General features: G+C 45.6%; 1 protein-coding gene across 3 annotated transcripts in view; it reads right to left on the bottom strand.

The window, feature by feature from the left end:
• Positions 1–6,372: 6,372 nt before the first annotated feature.
• GLRA1 (glycine receptor alpha 1) overlaps positions 6,373–19,443 on the bottom strand; it is a 40,433-nt gene continuing 27,362 nt past the window's right edge. The window contains exons 4-9 of one of the 3 annotated variants that reach the window (XM_074915783.1): positions 19,103–19,326; positions 15,442–15,524; positions 14,680–14,817; positions 13,939–14,153; positions 13,126–13,272; positions 6,373–8,728 (exon numbers count right to left, since the gene is read on the bottom strand). In XM_074915783.1, coding sequence (XP_074771884.1) covers positions 8,414–8,728; positions 13,126–13,272; positions 13,939–14,153; positions 14,680–14,817; positions 15,442–15,524; positions 19,103–19,326 — 1,122 coding nt within the window. In that variant the 3' untranslated portion in view covers positions 6,373–8,413. The remainder of the gene's footprint in view (positions 8,729–13,125; positions 13,273–13,938; positions 14,154–14,679; positions 14,818–15,441; positions 15,525–19,102; positions 19,327–19,443) is intronic. The other 2 variants (XM_074915784.1, XM_074915785.1) reach the window with 2 other exon arrangements.

Here is a 19,443-nt window from a genome sequence, read left to right as displayed (position 1 = left end):
TTAGTCACTCTGCTCAGTGCTGGAGGACTGTGAAGGGGGCATCAACCTCGGGATGGAGGTGCTGTTCTTACAGTTCTCCCACTTCAAGTAGGTTAACTTTGGGATTTGTCAGCTTGGTCCATGCTGCTTCTGAGCTTGTTTTCCCTGTTTCTAATCTCACCCCAGAATTGCAAGAATGCAAGTGTTTTGGACAAAGAAGCAGATTTGGGAAGAGGGAGACAGAAAGGAAACAGTGCTCTGCCTTTGCCTACACTGAACTTGTAGAGTGTTTCAAAGCCCTCCATCAGTTGTTCCCCAGCCTAGGCAAGCATAAGGTAAAGGAACTTGTGTTCCCTTCAGCTAAGATTTTGTTGGGTCAGCCTGTAGCTGAGCATTTCTTGTTGAGCTGAGCTCTACTGCTGTGACCAACAGCACTGGCCACAATTACTTACTTAAAAGAGTAAGCAGAAGATATAACAATAACCTAACTCATTGGTGATGGGTTTTTGGTTGTGAAATTTTTTGGTGGGGAGTGTTTGTTTTGGTTTGTTTTTCCTGATTAAAAAAAATGGGATTGATGGCAAGTGGAGGCATATATCTGATCAAGGATTGCCAGGGTTGTTCATTGTACTCCTGCCTGTGAAGGCTGTCCTGGTGTCCCTCACCGAGTGTGCAGCTGTTCGGGGAGATGCATCTCCAGCACTGTTCCTATGTTACAGAGGCTGCCCCTTCACTTTATTTGTCTGCTGGTTTCTGAAGTTTTATTTTTAGAGGTGACACTGCCCATACTGTACCATACTACTACTTGCATGGCACAAGTCAAGCCTCATGAATTGTCTTTCCAACCCCTCAAAGAACAAGCCAGCAGTATTTAAAGCCTCAGCTCCCACAAAGACCACAGGGACTGGAGTTGCAATTGTGACTGCACTACAGTGAGGAGCAAGTACTACAAGCTCCTGTCCTTACACAAGTCTTGATCTCCTCTTCCTTTCTCATTGCTGATCCCTGCCCTCACTCTACTCTTGGGTAGGGAGCTGAACTTTTAGGACTCCTCTACTTTGAACATTGTAGCCTCAGAGGAGCAGAGCTGTCCTAGAAGCTGTGATCGCAATACAGTTGTGGCCATCTGTGGCACATCACAAGCTCCAAGGCTGGCCCCGCTCCTCAGGAGCATGTGTTGGTTCTTTATTCTGTCACAAGCAACTGGGAGGATACTTCTAAAAATGTGTAAGTGCATATCCAGGAGAGGTGGCTAAGGCACCACTCTTGGCAAAATATGTTCAATATTGCATAGTTTTAGTTCAATAAAGTTCAGTGTTTGGGGATTAGGTGTCAAGCAAGGAACAGTGATGCCCAGGCCCCAGTTGTGCTAGCTTTGGAAGTCCTGGCCTGTTGATCTCTGCAGGGCTATGACAGGGTAATGCTGATTTAAGCAACACTACTATCAGGCCTCCACTCTCGAGCGTGTCATCACTGCAAGGTTGATTCAGGCTTGAACCTAGAGCTGTAATTTAGTGCCCAAATTCTGTGGTGTGTTCAACCCAGGCCCGCTGGCTCAGCTGGTCTGCAGCCTAAAGCTTGATTCATGTTTGTCAGACAAGTAACCCAACAGTGCCACAGTATCACCAAGTGCCTAAATAAGACAGGTGTGTCCTCCCACAGACCCACCAGGGAAGGTGATTTTTTTTTTTTTTTTTTTTAGCTTGTTACAGCACTAACAATCCTGGCACCAGCTTCCCAAAAAGCCTTAGCAGCAAAAGCTACTTGTGAGCTCTGTGCCCCGCAGACCTGGCAGCTCCAGGCCAGTCTACCTGTCCCTGCTTGTGCCAAGTTTGACTCACCTGCCATAGCAATGACACACTTGCAACTCTAAGCCAGAGCACGTAGTTAATGATGGTACCTCGTGCCTCAGCCAGTTCCCTGGGTAGGTGAAAAGGGTGTCCTTGTTTGACTTAAGCTACTTACGCAATTCAAGTGGTGAATCTATAAATAAAAGCTAATTTCAAACCAGGCTGATGTCTTATTTATGGTGGTATTATCCTATGCCCAGGAAAAGTTGGATGATTTTATATTTGAACCTCAGGTTGGGGACATGAGGGTTTTGTATCCTCTCTCCTTACTGAAAACTACTGCTGTTGGGAAGCTGCTGGGCTCCTTCTCCCTTGTGCTTTTTGTGGCTGGCTTCTCACTGTTGGTAGGAGTAATGGCAGCATTAAGCACAGCCTGCAAGCCCCAGCAGTGATGCTTTGAGTGCTGATGGGATTGTTAAACCAACATGAAGCCCTCCCTGCCTTCCCCTGAAGTGGTAACTTCCCCTTCTGCTGAATCTGTTCCCAGTGCATGCACTGTCCCTGAGCATGACCTGGCGCAAATCCTGGCTAGCTCCTCTCCAGCACTGCTGGGAGCCAGCCCTATCCCAGGATGGGCTTCAGCACTCAGTCTATAATAGACCCAGGAATATCACAAACATAAGACTCCCTTACAATTTCTATGCAAAAGCCTGGCAGTAAAGTGCATGAGGACTACAGCTTAGGTTTGCTAGACTTGATGGTCATGATTACTTAACACAATGTTGTAATTCCTGCTGCTAGCTTAGACTCTTGCATCATACCTGTTGGTACTGCCTGCCTTGAAAGCCAGGAGAAGATGGTGTTGTGGCAGGAAAACAAACGTCTCCTATTGCTTTTTCCTTTTCCTTCCCCTTTTTTTCTAGGATCCTCTTTGATTACTCTTAAGTATTACTTGATTACTCTTGACAAGTAATTTCCTCTGCTAGGTGCTGAAATCATTCCTCTGTAGGCTACTGTGTGGTTTGTGCCCTTTACCATGTTACAGCACCAGGAGCTTTGGTGCTTTGCTGACAGCATGATGCTGGGACAACATGATAGGGTGAGTGAGGGTAGTGATGAACCAGGATCTGCTTTCTTTCTCTCTTCCTGATGCTGCCTTGCTTTCACACAGAGCACAGTCAAAAAAGACCTTGTTGGCCACCCTTGCATTCCCCAGGCATCCTCTTCATGCACGCTTGGCTATGAGAGGGCTTCCCTGGCACCTGTTACCCTGCCTGCTTAGGGGGAATGCTTTTACTCACATATTTTGCCCTGTATTTCCCAAGGCACCCATCTGTGCCAGGCCCTTGAAAGGTTGCTGGAGCTGAGGGACTTAGCCCCACAGAAATGAAACTTGAGGTGGTGAAAGAAGGGAGATGGACACAGGAAAATGCAATATACTTTAATGAAGTAGGAGATTTGTGTAGATTTATTTGAGCAAGAGAAGTGCAACTGCCCTTAAGAAATAATTGTTGAGATGAAGGGTTGGGAAGATTTAAAAGACCTAAAGTAATTTTGAAGATGCTGAAATTAATGAATATTAGCTTCTGCTTTGGTGCTCATCCTAGCACCCTGAAGAACAATCAAGTATCTCAATTTTCTACTTAAATAGTACACTGCCTCCATACAAATGATGGAAATCTATTGAAGCAGAAGCACCCCAAGATACCCCTTCTATGTCCTTTTGAGAAGAAGACAGGAGAGTGTTGACTGCTTCTTAGCAGGGCAGGGATCAGACCCTTCTTTGACAGAACTGAGCTCTGTGGGATGCTCCAGCAGGACAGGACCTGCTGCTCGCCGTTACCCTGGCAGGAGATGCACAATGTCCAGCTGGCAGGTGGTGACCCCAGGGCTGCAGCCACACTGGTAGGGTTGGGTTTTGAGGGGGAAAGTGTCCATATTGTGTTATTCACTGCTGCTGGTAGCAAGGTTTTGGAGTAAGGAATGGGGCATTGAAAGAGATTGTCTGTCTTTGGCACAGGGGTAAGAACTATGTTTTATTAAGAATGGTAGTACAGTACAAAAATATGATTGTATAACTGTGAAAAATATGGCACCATTTAAAATAGTCTTTTCTCCTTTCATATGTTCCTTTCTTTTTAAAAAATATATATTGTAAATATCTCTAATCTTTTTTTCTACCAGCATTAGGAAGCCAAGCAAGGTCTTCAAATTACAGTCAAGATAAAGGACAACCGATAGTGTAATTTGAATTGTCTTGGGTTTGCCTTAAAATTAAAGATCTTCAGAAGAGGCTGAAGAAAAAAGCCTTCCAGAAAAGTCTGGGCAAAACAAAAAAAATGTTTCTGTTCACTGGGTATGAAAATATTCAGTATTTGAAATTTTTTTATGCTTTTGGGAACTAAGTCACTCGGCCCTGACCAGCAAAGGCTTCTAGAACAGGAGGAATGAGGGCACTACTGGACCCGTGAAGCGAATGTGACCCTGCCTGTGTGTTTAAAGGCAAGCTGGTGCTTTGCCAGGATCAAGGCTAAGCCTTGCAGTCTGTAGCAGACCACGTGCTTAATGATCTGTCTTGGCCCCTCTTCAGCACCTTTCTCAGATTTCCATGGCACTGGGATCCCAGATGGAAAGCTGCTTTAATCGGGAATTAAAGTGGGAAAAACTCATCTACCTGACAAAAAAAAATAGTAAGTTTATTTTACTTTTTTTGTTTCCACAGTTATGTTTATGTATAAGGAAAAATAATTCCTGCTCATGAAGTGATACTTTTCCAGAAACATCTGGAAATAATATTGTTTGGGATAAGGCTCTGTTTTTCCAAAGAGTCCAAGTGAATTGAGTCCCTATTTTCTCTCTTTACTACCAGACTGACTGCTGTCTATTTTATTCAGAGGTTTTGCTTCTGAGCCTTGTTCTTAACAAGAGCTAACAATTACTGAGTTAAATTCAATCAGTATGTCTGGAAGCTGCCCTGTGATATCAAATCCTGTGCATTCTTACTAATAAATGTAATTGCTGGCACTATTAAAGCAGCCTACTTTGAAGATAGGTTATCAAAGCAAGCTCTGTTGCAATACAGAGACTAGAAGCAGTCTAGTACACATGAAAAGTTTGATTTTGAAAACTGCACAGACTTGCCAGGGGCTCCTAGGACAGTCTAAGGTCTTGTCTACATGGTGAAACTGTCTGGCAGGACATCTGTGGGATGGCTATCTCGGCACCACCGGACCTTTGCCAAGACCCCAGCGTGTTTCATCTTGGGATGTGAGTGCTGCGCACTCTCACTGTGCAGGCAGCCCTGGGGCTGGAAAATGGCCTAAATGGAAACTGGCTGCTCAGTGAAGAGAAAATAACACTACTGGTGAGCATCAAACATGCCCAGTGGTTGGTGGAGTTGAACGGACGCGAAGGCGTGCTGGTAAGCGTGTAATTCTTATTTCGGTCCCTAAACTCCCATGGGCTCCACCAGCAGCTGAAGTGCTTCTGTATGAGCAGGAAACACAAGCATCTTCCTAATGATTTCTAGTCCCTAATTTGCCTTCCTCTGGCCTTACTCAATGCCAGAAAGTAACACCGGAGCTCTAGTAAAGCAGTAACTGTGAGTTTATCTGCATCTCCAAGCAGTAAATCTAGGATGAACAGCGGATTCCTCTTTGGTCTAGAGGCCTTTCTCTAAGCTGGAGCAGAATGAAGTGAGGTGGGAATGGATTCCTTCTCTTCACTCTGGTCTTGCCCTTCAGATGTAGGATCAAAACTCACTTGGGTGGGAGGATGGTGCATGGGATTAGTGAACCTACTGGCCACTCCTTAGAGCAGCTCTAGTGAGGAAGGAAACCCACAGCCCTGCAGCTGGCTGTGCCCTCATGAGCCATCCTGGGCAGCCTGGGGAGCCTGAGAAGTTGTACAAACCACGACAAGTGCAAGGTCTGGGCACTGAGGCAGGACACTTTTTTTTTTTTTTTTCCAAAATGACAATGATCTGCGGTTGTTCCCGTGCATGAGCAAGGAGCTGCGGCGCGTGGGCTGCCAAGCTTCTGCCCCGCCGCTGGGCAGGGAGGGGAATTCCCTGGATTTGCTCTTTCATCTCAGACAAGGACACGCCGTTTAAAGCAATCGCACAGCCCGCAGTTGGCACGACCGCCCGTCGCGCATGCAGGGAGAGTTCAATAATTCAGCAAGCAAAACCAGAGCCAGCAGCAGACTTGGGCTCCAGCCAAGACTCGGAAAGTTGTCCTAGCATCAAATAACGCCTCTGCTCGACAGCTTGAGATCTCCCTGCTTGGGAAAGTACTGTCTGCCGGGGGAAGAAGAAATCCTCAGCCCACAGGTTTTCTGCTGCTCTGATGGAGGGAAGGGGCTGTTATACTGGTTCACACTGGTATTGTGTGCTCTTTCCCTGTCTCAGCAGTGCAGAAGGGCATGGAAAGCTCAGTGGCCTTTGCCAAAACATTAGGAAATATTGCCATTTGCCCTAGTCCACACAGTGACCACAATGGTTTTTTTATCCCTTTTTCTTCTTGTTGTTATCCTTGGTTTCTTTTTCTTTCTTTCTTTTTTCTTTTTTTTTTTTTTTTAAATAAAGTGTATTTAGTGCTGGTGAAAGGTGCTGAATTGGCAGCCTCGGAGATGGGTATCCCTCTATCCTGCCGAGGAGAGCCCTGGGCTTTCTCCTCTTGGCGCCACGCCTGTGCTAGGAGAGTTTGCAGGTCCCCATTCTCTCCCGCCCTCTCCCAGAGCTGCCTCTTGCTGCGCTGGTTGGGACACCCATGGCTGAGTATAGACTCCCACCTCCTGTCCCAGGCTTGGGTGCTGCTGACCTGGGCCAGACTGGACTGGACAGTGCTGGAGGGTACTTTGCTGTGAGCTGTTCCAGCTGCCATGGATGATGCAGCTTCTGGAAGCAGGAGCCTGTCTGTTCCCAGAGCAAGCATCAGATCTGCAGCCCAGTTCAGCTGTGGTCTGGCCCTAAGCAGGAGACAGGGGAGAGGAAGGAGAAGGAAAGCCCTGCCTTGGGTGTCACTTGTCTCTCTGCCTTCATCTGGTGCCTAATCCTGACCTGACCCCAAGTGCTTCAGTGCAGACTGATTGTCTCTTCCTTCATGCTCTTTTACCCACCTCGCTAAAGTGCAAATGAACACAACTAAATCACCATGGGTGCTGTTGCCTAGCTCATGCCCAGGGTCCCAGAGAGGCAAGTGGGGCATCAGGACCTTGACTTGCCCATGCCAGCCCTGAGACAGGCTTACAAATAACACCCTGGAGGCATTTGGTGTGTTCCCCCCACCCCCCAAAACACCAATGCCAACCTGTGCTACCACTTGGCGAAAGGGAAACCCCTTTGCTCATGTATTTCCACCACCCTCCCGCCTTTCCCTGTCCCCACCAAACTGTGACAGCCTCCCCTGGGACTCTGCTGGGCAGGAGAGAGGGGCAAAGCAGCCTGCTCCATCTTCCCATCCACATTAAAGCTAAATGCAGCACCAAAACAGATACAAAAATAGAGTTTTGGGTCCATCGGCCCAGTTTCACTATTAATATTACTGCTATGAAATGTCTGAAAATAAGAGCTGCTCTCTCTGTACACACCTTCCCCCCTCCCACCCCTTACTGACAGTATTGCCGTTCGCCCCATCTTATCACAACAAGGCATGAATATGCCTGTTTTCTCTATATTTTAAATATAATTGAAAATAGAATTTTAAATATAATTTCTGCTTTAACTCATTCAACACTTCCATCCCCTCATTGTAAACAAACATGGCAGAAAGGGGTTTGGGAAAAAGAAAAAAGCCATTTTAAAAATCCTTCATCATTTCTAGTGTTCTGAATAATATTTCTACCTCCTGGGACTTGAATCCTGTTAGGTCATTTAAAAGGACAGAAGGTACCTGCAATTTCTGATGAAGGCCCTGATGTCCTTCTCGGGTTTCCCATTGGATGCTCTCTGATGGGGATGAGAGAGATAATGTATTTGCTTTCCTCTATCCAAAAGTCACAAAGTGTTTGATTGGCAAACCCGTGACTAAAAAAAGTAAATATATAAAATAAACAACAACCCACAGCCTCTTTCTTAAGTTTCCCCGTCTATCCAGTTTTCAAAGTGCAAAACCTAGAGAAGCGTAAGATGATTTTCTTGTGTGTATTTTTTTTTTTTCCTTTTGTTAGGGCTTTTTTTTTCCCTACGTGCTTGACTGGTATGGCCTTTCTATAGCAAAAGTCAGATAAAGCGTAATTGCAGTCATTTCTGCACATGGAATTATGAATCATTCCAGTGACTTGAGAATCTAAGCTGTTAATAGGCTAAAAAAAGGATTTTTTTATCTTTTTTTGGATTGTTTTCTTTTGCATTATAATTAAGCATGAATATATATTAATATATTACACTGCTTGGATTGCAGCTGGAGCAATCCAAACCTTCCTATGCTGTAAAACTAACCCCCACCCTGCACTCCCAAGATCAAGAGGGTTTTTTCTCCTCCCTGTGCCGGTTATCCTCTGTTCACATGATTTGAAGTCCCTCCCAGCCCCCCCTCCCCATTTTTTTTAGTAGATATTGCCACATTCTTAAATTCATGCATTGCTGCATTGCTATTGCACATATATAAAGGACTGCTCGCTCCCTCCCAGCTGCTCCCCTTCCCTCACTGGTTGTGCACATCCTCTCTGCGGACGATCTTGTAGATGATCCAGTAGAAAATGTTGAAGATAAGGAACGCCATGGGGAAGCCGATGCGTGAGATTTTGTCGATCTTCTTGGCTCGCTGGATGAAGAGCTTTCGCATCTCCTCGGGGGAGCGGGATGGCGGGGGAACCGGGTTGGCTGTGTTGTTGTTATTGGCGCCCTTGACAGAGATGCCGTCCTTGGCTTGTAGACAAGCTGGTCCCATCCCGTAGGCAGTGAAGTTGAACCTGCCTTCACCAGTTTCATCCTCCTGAAACAGATTCAGCATGGGACTCTACTTAAAATAAGATATAGACAGTGCACCCTCACTATAAGGCTCTCCACCGACAGCTTCCTGCTCTGCAAGGGTAAGATGCCTCCGTCATGCCCCAGCCTCAGTGCCCTTGGACAAACCCTCTGCTCTTGGGAGATCAGCCTTATAGAGGGGTGCCAGCTGTGTGCTGCACAGATGCAAATCAGGGGATCCAGGCACCCCACAGAGAACAGGACCGACTTCCACCCCATTTGGGTATTTGACATACTTGAAGGGTTTATGGTACTGCTTTCATTTTTCCAGTTGCATCCCCTGTTTTGCTTCTGCCTCTCCCTCCCCCTCACTCCTATCAGCACCTTCTTTGCTTTGCCTGTGCTGGATCAGCTTGCCCAGAAGGAGTGGGCTCCATGTAACTCGCGTAGTTGAATCTGCAGCGTGAGACTTCCTACAGAGTTACATGGATGCGCAGGCGCAGAGACCTGTCCAGGAAAAGACCTCTGCAGGCAGCGTGCAACCAGCCCTCTGCTCGCCTGCCCGTGGGACCCCCTGAGCCCCTCGGGCCATCTTTTAGGTGAGGAACAGAAGTGCCCTTCTGTGGGTCAACAGCAAGTCATGGCTGCTTGTGTTAATTCCAGTTACTGAGCAAGAGAAATAATTTAGTTTCCAGTCTAAAAGCCAATGCTATTGCTGGGTTTTGGTGACGGCCTTGCAGGCTTCTCAGAATGATTTAGCCCTGTTTTATTGAACACGGGGATGTAATTTGGCCAAGTCTGGCCAAAATAATGCAACCAGTGAGTTGCAGAGGCAGGGTCAGAAACCCAAGTCTCTTGACTACAGGTCACCGAGGCTAATTGTTAGACCAATGACACTAATTAACTGTCACAGAGGCTGATCCATGCTGTATCCCCCAACTCTGAGTTACTGGCCCCCTCCCTCCTAACCCGCCAGCCCGATGTTCCCTGCTGCCCCTTCCTCTCTCCTTTGCAGAGTGTCTTTTCTGGATGGCCCCTGTATCAAGCAGGTAGCTGCATGGGATGGAGTCACTGTGCTGGGGTCTGGGGCAGAGAAGCAGAAGGCAGAGCTCACTGGCATATCTGAGCAAAGCAAAACATCCCAAACAAAATCAAACCTTTGTTTTGGTTGTTTTGGGGAGATTGGCAAGCTGGTGAGTTGTGTGACCTACCAGCAGGCTTATTTGTTTCAGAGTCCTTGCTGAGAAAATTTTGCAGGCCTTAGGATAATTCTTCCCTCCTCTGGTTGTGTCCTCTTGGTGTATCTCTGACAGCCCTTAAATGTCGTTGCCTCCTAACAATGCCTCTGCAAGGGGGCAGTGCTCTGCTTGGAGAAACTGAGGCACCAACAATTAAGACCCAGCTGCTCTCAGGGCTGGGTGAGTCCAGGTGCTGAACATCTAGTAAGAGATGCTTTGTGAGCTGAGAATCAAGGTTCACAGAAACTCTTCTCTTGGCTCCCTTGGAGAGTTTTCTCAGTTAAAAAGTTGATTTTCCCATGATAGGTGATGCAGAAATTCTGCTTTTCAGGTGGCTAGAACCTGCACTGTGGATGAGGTACTGGCAGCGAGGGTGGGTGGGGACCTGGAGGGGTACAGGCTGCAGGGATCACTTCTGACCCTCCCACTGCCTGGCGATCAGCAGATGCCTTTGGCCATGCTGCCAGCTCCTGGCACAGGGCAAGGCAGGAACCCCAGGCGCTGGCACAGTGGTGGCCCTGGGGACTGGCATCCCTTGGCTCTGGGGCAACAGGGGGAGTTTTGCAAATGTCTATCTCACTCCTAACTTGCCCCCTTTCCTTAACTGGACTCCTTTGAGCAGCTAATGACGGGTGCATGGGCTGCAAAGGCCTGAGCTGCTCGGAGCTTAGAGACCTCTTCATGTGTTTGTGTTATGGGGGTTCAGGTAAAGCTGCCTCTGCTCTTCTCTGGTTGCACAAACACACATACACTGACACATGTCTGGCTGTACCCTAATTTACTGAATTTCTTTCTCTTTTCCTTGCTGAGGGGCCACTGGCTGTTTTCTGTGGCTGATCTGTTTTGTGTGAGTGCCGTGCCTAGGATAGAGCAGCTAATGGTGCCTTTTTGCAAAGTGCCATTTCAAATGAGAAAGGAAAAGACATGACCAGCCACACTGGGCTGGCTTTCTTGGGCTGGGTTTCCAAAGTGGGTCTGATGATGGTGTCATATTAACCAGACTGGTCCATGCCTCAAAGGGACAGTAACTCTCCCTAGCCATCACAGTCCCTACGTCTCCTCAGGCTAGGACCCATCTGCCCCAGTAAATACAGACAGCCTAACGAGTTCAGAGAGCGCTGTCTGGTCGATCCTTCTAGTCTAATCCTTTCCCTCCTTCCAGAGGCAAAAAGGTAAAAGATGGCTCAGAAATGGAAAGGGCCACATGTATTTATTGATTTGATTTTTTTTTTTTTTAGAGAGGAAGGAAGACTCTTAATGAATGAGAATAAGCTAGCACCTTGCATCTAACTTTGAGGAAAGCAAGAAACAGATTTGTCTGGATTCACTTATATTAATGCCAGACCATGGCACATAGTCTGGTGCACTGAGCTGTGAAGAATGGCTAGTAGGTTCTGATTTGGGCAGACCTAGTAAGTGTGGGCATGGGCTGGTCCTCTCCCCAGCTGCCTCCACGAGAATGGACCACTGCAACATCTCACTTGTTTTTAGCCTGGCACATCACGCCTAAACCAGGCAGAGCTACCCAGACAAGTCAGAACATCAGGACAGAGCAATTAGTTTTTTTGGCAGCTGCACTAATCCATTTGCATATTTGCAGTCAGCTCCTAGTTTTCTGATGAGCCTGCAAACCTTGCTCATTTTGCTTTTGCAAGTGTTTTTGTTTATGCTTTGTTCCAATTAAATTGCTGTGAGATTGGGCAAGGATTGCAATAGCAGCCTTGTGTTCAGTGGAACATCTCTGGCAAATATCTTTTAAACTCATCTCTATATTAGTGGCTTTTTTCTCCTTATTGTTTTATCAACAGACTGATCTGCATACAACAGCATAGATTAAGAGACAGGATGCCTGAATCTAGATGAAGAGATAAAAGCACTACGAGACACCCATGTTGGGTGGTTTTAGCTTTGGCTCTATTAAGCAGGCTGCATCTTCTGAACCAAAACAGCCTCAGATGATTTGGAGATGTCAGGGTCTTGCTCTGGCCAGACAAAATCAATGGATGCTGATGGTCTCATCTGTTATTTCTTTTCCCTTGCATTTGTCCAACACTTTTCATCCCTGATCCTGACTGGGTTGGGGACAAATGGACAACTTTCCCGTTTTGCAGATAGGTCAACTGAAGCAGAGAGGCAGATCTACAAGGAGACAGGGATTCCTGCTCCTTAGCTCCCACTGCCTCCTAGAATGGTGGCAGTTCTCCAGGCACACATTGTGAACTGTTGTAGGACAGGTTAGACCCTGGGAATGACTTTTAATGGCTGGGACAGTGAAGCAGTGGAGTGAAGGGGGTCTCTGGATGGGATGGATCACAGAGAGTTCTTTAAAATAGAGGATAGACAAATACCTATGAGGAATATTTTAGGCAGACCTTGGAGGTCTCTTAGGGGCTCTCTTGAGATTTCCATCAGAAAAAAATTCTGTGGGTTTTTTTTTCTTAGCAAATGTACTGTTTTCTTAATGCTAGCTTGAGGGCAAACTGTCAGGTCTGGTGCTGAAAATTCGATACCACGTACCTGATTCTACTAGTTAATTAAGGACAATTTTAAAGTGCCTTTGGTCTTGTGATCACAGTCACCTTTATGTTTCTTTCTAGTGCATCCTGTGAGGTGAAATCTTTGCTGTGGTACCTCAGCCTAAAAGCTAGTAGAGTCCAGGCTGCAGGAGATGAGTATCTATGTGATGCATTCATGCTCGTATTGGCATCAGCCATGGCGAGTAAGCATGGAGCGAGGCTAAGGTTGAGAATAATGCTCTTTCTTTTTGAGAGGAGTGTGCAGTCTGAGAAGCAGATGCTTTTGAACACAGAGATGACAAAGATAAAAGAGGTGTCACTTACCTCCGGGCTAATGTAGACTGTTCTCTGATAGACATCCCTCAAAACTCCCTTCCTGCCTCCCCCCAGCCCTTGCTGTGTCTTCTGAAGAGAACTCAGACCAGAACATTGCTGTGTGAAAACTGTTCTGCTGACAACAACCCTTTTGGCTTAGACCACTTGGCTAGCAAAAACCAGCTGTTCCTGGAGTCAGCAGACTGTTAGAAGAGACAATTTGTTGAGGTAGCCCTGCTTTTTGATGTGTGACCCTCTTTAACATCTGACCATATACTGAGGACTTCACTGGGAGCTAGTGGCTTGGTTCAGTTGGCTATGTAGTGATGTTCTGCTGGGACAGGTTTCAGCTGTGTCCTTCATGCTTTATGTATTACCTTATGATGCCTCCTCTTCCTTCTGAACCTGAGCAGCTCTTTGTGCTGCCGAGACACGAAGTTGACGGCAGCATACTCTAGAAGAGCGGAGAACACAAACAGCAAGCACACGGCCATCCAGATGTCTATGGCCTTCACATAGGACACCTAGGAGTCAGAGAGAAAGGCTGACACAGTGTGGCTTCTTCACCCAAATGCCTTTTTCCTTGCTATTTTACATGTTACTCTCAGGGTCTTTGGAAGGAGTTGATCAAGCCATGATATAGTTGACATCTGCTCTTGTATACCAATATCGAGCTCATTTAATATGAATGTATTATCGGGCCACTGTATTTGATCCTGGGCTCTTAAATAGCAATAATTCCACAGTTTTAAACTTATCCAGGTCTTGACTGTGATGGTTTATAAGCAAGGAAAATAGTAATTCAATCTGATCATACCAGAAGCTCTTAATAACAGGGAAATTCAGTACTATTACAAAAGTATGATGGTCAAGTGAGTAAAAAGCTAGAATGTAAAGTGCATTATCCTTGTGTGGTTGTTGCAGGGGTTTGTAAGGTACAGAGCTCCTGGATACTGGGAGCTCTGGTGGATCTTGGGATGAGTGCTGGGGAAGCTTCACTGATAGACATAGCAACTCTGCTAAAACTTTTGCAGGAGGGGACTGGAATTTGTTCTGCTTGCTCTTAAACTGAAATAGTGCAATGGCAGCAGAATCTCCTTGAGTAGGAGGATCTATGTGGTGACTTACTTATGTGCTATCCCCAGAAAGTGCACATTTTGCCCCTGTGTGAAGATAAGTGTGTTATGTACCTTGGGCAGTGATGCTCGGGAACCAGAGCTCTGCGTGGTCATAGTGAGCACTGTGGTGATCCCCAGGCCGACACGAGCGGGTGCAGCATCCATATTGATCCAGAAGGAGATCCAGGAGAGGATGACAATAAGGAGGCTGGGGATGTACATCTGGATCAAGTAATAGCCCATCTGCCGCTCCAGGTGGAAACGAGCTTCTATACAGGTGAACTTGCCTGAGAAGGATGGGAAATACATGGAAAATTACTGATAAGGCACAGTGAGCCTCCTGGTTTCAGCTATTTTATGGGTACTTTCCTTGCATTGTCTAGAACCAAAGTCTTGTTAGAAGAGGAAATTAACAGCTATTGTCCAGTTCTGAAATATGAGTGTACTATATCAACATAGCAAAGAAAGCTCTTGGCAGTGTGTTCTTTGTCACTTAAATTTGATCTGCTCCCTTGCATCAAAGACAAAAGAAAACACTGGAAGAGAAAGTCCAGACCAAACACCCTTGAACTGATGCAGATGTTACTGGGGGCAAGAGAGTTCCAAGCATTGTGTCTATTAGTTTTTTATCGGCTATATATGTGTATATTTACTGACAACATATCTACGTGTATTCATATGTATGTTGTCCCTGGATGTACAGAACAAGGCTTATATCACCTGTGCCATCAGACATAGCAAGAGACTCTGGCAAATGCACAGTCCTGAATTCCCCTCTAACGAACCCAGCAGCTAAGCATAAACAGCACTGACCTGTGTTGTAGTGTTTTGTGCAGTATCTCAAGTCTTTTTCTTCTTTGAGTATGAACTGAGGCAACGTCAACCCATCAGCAACTTGCACGGCTCCTTTTTCTTGCCACTCAAATATGAGATCATTCATTGTGTAGCCAACTGTTGAGAGGAGGGAACGAATACCATGTGAAACATATTAAATACTGATCTGGAAAGAGACAGACTTTTAGAAGAGAGCTATACTTGGAGACAGGGGTTTATCCTGGCCTTCCTTAGAAATGCTGTAATGAATGGGATTTGGGTTGAGGCAAAACTGCTTGTACGTGTGATAAAAGCTAGGGCAATGACCTGCGCTGGAGCTGTGATGGTGTGCAACGAATTGTCTGCAATAAATCATATTTTTTCTTGGATTTGGCTTATTGAGCTGTTTGCTGGTTTTTCAGACTTGACCTCCTTCTCTGAAAGAAGTTGCTCATTGTCTTTCCCTCCTCTGGGATAAGCAGTACAGCTGAAAGCACTTTCACCTTTCTCCTCCAAAGTGAAAGGCCAATGTAAATACAACCAAGCCAGAGTTCCTCTCATGGGATCTGTTAGGGTTTGGCTTTTCTACAAAATGTCACATGTGCTGAATGAATGGAAAATCCTGAGCAAGGGGTTCTTGAGCAAGTCTCCAGTGAAGGCTGAACTGGGAATGGATTGCAGCTGGGGAGAGAGATGGCAAGGGAGAGGGAGAGGGAAAACACATTGTCTCCTCTCCAAAAAGGAGATGTGTGCAGGACTCACAGCTTTCTAACTGCATGATGCACGTCTGTACGTCCATGGGGAAGTTCTTCAGGTCCATGGGGCAGGCCAGAGTCAGCGTGATCCTGAGGAGAGAAGACAGCACAAGGGAATGTCAAACGGTTTGTGGCACTGATGAGGGGGTGGAACCCTCTCAGGTTCTGTCTGCAAACAGGCTGGCACCTTGCCTGAGACACAGGGGTGTGCTGGGGGAGTGACTGATCAGTCACCTCTTCCCTGCCTGCTTTTTTCACATGTGGTGTTGGAAAGCATCAGAAATGCCAAGCATTTGGGTCTGTGATATAATTCCTGGCAGAGTTGTCTGTTGCAGATGGCTTTTTATTACAATGTTGTTTTGAACTGGGCAGAACAAAGGGTTCCCACACCAAACAGTTTTGCTGCTTCGGTCTTCATTTCTTGCCTCAAGCTCACAACAGTTTGGATTAGCAGCCAGCCCGGCCCATTCTCTGGACCCCGGCAGATGCATTTCTCGAGACTGGGACTGTAAATCTTTAAACGGAAAATTTCTGTATCAGAAAAAAACAAATAAAATTTGGTCAAGATTACACACTGTGGTGTGGGAAAAGAGAGACTTTAGTGGGATTTTCTGCAGGGAAAATGCCCTGCGGTAAGTCAGTATGGACCTCTGTATCTTCCCAAATTCCTGCTGTGCCTCTTGAGATCTCTACTTCTGCCTCACAAGCTACATTTTCCACTAGGTGCAGGCTGAATTTTCTGTATTATATTGCTGTGCTGCCTTATACCATGATCTATACTCAAAATGTTTGTTTGGTTCAACAAGCTGATATTGAACGATTTGATTCAGATAGCTGGACTCCCATAATTTGGTTTGATAATGTTGAAAACTATGTTCCCCGAAGTGTTTAGATTTTTCAGCTTCTTGCCTTGATGTAGAAATAGTGGCATTTCTTGGGGAACAGGAATCGAATTTTTCTATCAGCAGACCTACAAGAAACTTAACAGGAAGGAATGATACTTCAACTTAAATCCTTATGTTGGAAGAAATAGTTGAGTTTAGAGGCATGCTGGGACAGAAGATGTGACAGTAGAAAGAATCAACACAATTCAAGTTTCCTCTTTATGAAAGCAACTACATTTTCCGTATTTAAACAAACACCTCACTAGAAGAGAGTCATCACTGGCCTTTGCTCACTTTGTTTTTCTCATCGCATCGCTGGCAGGGAACTCCATCTCTGATCAGTCAGATAAGCCTTCAATTACATCTTCAGACAAGCCCCTTGAGAAGAATTTACTGTAAATATCTGCCAGATATGAAACAGGGGTGACTGTGGCTATGATTAGGTCATGAGATGCTGCGCACATGCAGGACAATTGTGTGCTGAGAAGGGATCAGAGTGAAATCCTCAGGGGTGATTTTGGGTGAACCCAGTGCTGAGCATGCTGACTCTTGGCTCCGTGGGACAAGTCCACCTTCTTGTAAGTGCCTTGACTAGAATTTTTCTATTGCAAATAGTAAAAGCAAAGAGCCAGTGAGAAAATGGCAGAGCACTTTAGATGGAAACTGTGTTTTAAAAGGAAAAGACTATTTCTCCTTTTGGAAACTCTTTGTATTTACATTGTGCTCTTCCATCATGAATGTCCTCTTTCTTTTTGATTTTCACTGGAAAATGTACTTAAAAAGAAATCTGTATTTTCATTTGGAGATGAGGGAGATAAGATTATTTAAAAAAAAAAACCAACCAAGAACTGAAGTGTTTTCAAGTTTTTGCCTTGAAAACAGTGATCAGCTCAGCCACATTGCTCCATTTCCCCTGCTGAGTTGTTGCTCTGCAGAGCAACCCCAGGGCTGGGGTGACCCATTATTCCCCCTCTGTGCTCCTGCAAACCCACCTGGAACAGGGCTATGTGCCATGATCACTGCCAAGTTGCTGGTGGCAGTTTTACTACGTGCCTGTTTTTAGAAATTGAGAATGTGAGGTTTCTTCATTCAGCCACATGCCTGGCAATTCTCTTACTGTTTTGGCCATCGGGGAGCTGGTCTTTGGGCTGGAACCGCCTTGATGTTTGATGGAGGCTGTCTACCTTGCAGCATTAAGCTGTTTTCTTTCCATTTTACAGCTCTGTGCTGCTTTTTTCTTCCCCATGGCTGTCACTGGGAGCAGCAGTGTGAGATAGGGTGTGCATACGTTAGGCAAATTTACATTATACATGAGGTGAAAAAGTCTTTAAGATAGAGTTAAACTTTCCTGCTTTAAGCTCATGAAGTTTGGTCTTAATTTCATTGGTTTAAAATAAAGAGTGGATGGGGTTGGAAGTGAAGTGAAGGTGGGGAATTGGATTGATTTCCTGTGGGAAATTCAGTGCAATTAGTTCAGCTTCACTGATGGATTCTTGGATCTAGCAATGAAGGGATAAATGGGAAGAGTTATGGTGAGACAAAGACATGGACCAGTACTTAGGAGTTTCCCTAATTTTTTGTCAGGAAATGCTGCAGCTTTCAAAACAGAGTTTTCATGGACTGTTTTTAGGCTTGTGCTAGTATATCTCAAGTAATTTTACACTAGGGATGTTAAGGAATCTATTAGTGAGAAGCAGAACTCTCAGACTGAGAAAGGTAGAGATGAGCTAGATTCCTTCCCAGACCAACCCTCTGTCTTGATATGCTTTGGCGAACACATTCCTGGTCATTACTTTTCTACCTGTTGTACAAGCAGCAGCAAGTGGCAACCATCTGGCTGAAGTACTGACATCCTTCTGCTCCAACATGATTCAACTACTGATGTAAAGAGGCATTTCCCAGCCTCCTTTTTTTCACTCCAGTTTTTTTCTCTCCCTCCTTCAAATTAAAATGTTTCTGAAAGTAAGTACCTTAGGCATAGCTTTGTCTTAGCAGGTCTTGAAGATGGAGTACTTGCCAGGCTGCCCAGTACTTTTGGATGGGCATCTTCTTACTTAATGATGAAGAAAAATAATGATGTTTCTCATGCTTTCTTTTAAAGGGAAGCTACTAATGTGAAATTAGGACTTGAAGCTCAGATAGCTGGTGGCACGTTCTCAGAAAGATTCCACAGTTTTGACAACCTCTTCTTCTTGGGGTGGCTGGAGAAAGACCTCCTGACTTACAGCACATTGCTCCCACAAGAATGTGTTTACATGTGCAAACAGGGAACTGTTTATCTCACTGCTCTTAAGCAAAGGTTAATGCTGGATATAAAGGTCTAGATGAGGGAACTGGTTACCGACCTGTTTCTTTCTTTTAGCTTGTGTATCTGTATTTAACTCAAAAAACATTGAAACAATATTGGCTAGGGAAATAAGGATGTGTTTCACTTCTCAGTGATTTTTGTGCAAAGGACTCTGCTCCAGGAGGATGAAACACTGGTACAGGCTGCCCAAAGAGGTCATGGGATCTCCATCTGTGGGGTGTTTAAATTTGGCCAGACAATGCCACAGCTGATCTGTCTTGTTGTCATTGTCAGGATGAGGTTGCATGGGAGACCTCCAGAGGTCCCTTCCCACCACATTGCTATGACACTGCTAATTGTATGATCTCCTACTTTAAACCCCCCTCAGTTTCTTTTATCAAATGTCATTCTCAGAGTCTCATTTTAGGCTTGAACAGTGGGAGTTTAGCTCTGCCCTCCCCTACCTTGGTGGAGCTCTTCCCATTGAGTCCCCTCACCTGATGCTGTAGAGGACATTGCCATTTCTGGAGATCCTCAGAAGCTTGTTGTCTGTGGTAATCTCATGGAAATGGGCCCCTTTCTCATTTGCAAAGAACAAGTCAGGCTTCCAGATGGAGTCCAGCATAGAGGGGTCCAGGTCCAAGGAGTCATCAGGGTATTCGTTGTACGCCAACCGTGGGTCATTCCATTGCTGTCTCAGGAAGATGTTCACCCTGTAATCCTGAACAGTGTAAGCAGGGAGCAGAGAAACACAGTTAGTGCTCAAAGCAGGCTGAAAGTGCTGAAAACTAGGGAGCATGTACTAGAATCACTCTCAAAACTAAACCATGTCTAGGCC

The sequence above is a fragment of the Athene noctua genome, chromosome 12 (genome assembly GCF_965140245.1).
Source record: "Athene noctua chromosome 12, bAthNoc1.hap1.1, whole genome shotgun sequence".
NCBI lineage: Eukaryota > Metazoa > Chordata > Aves > Strigiformes > Strigidae > Athene > Athene noctua.
Note: the sequence above shows the minus strand (reverse complement) of the source record. Positions and strands in the feature narration are given on the sequence as shown.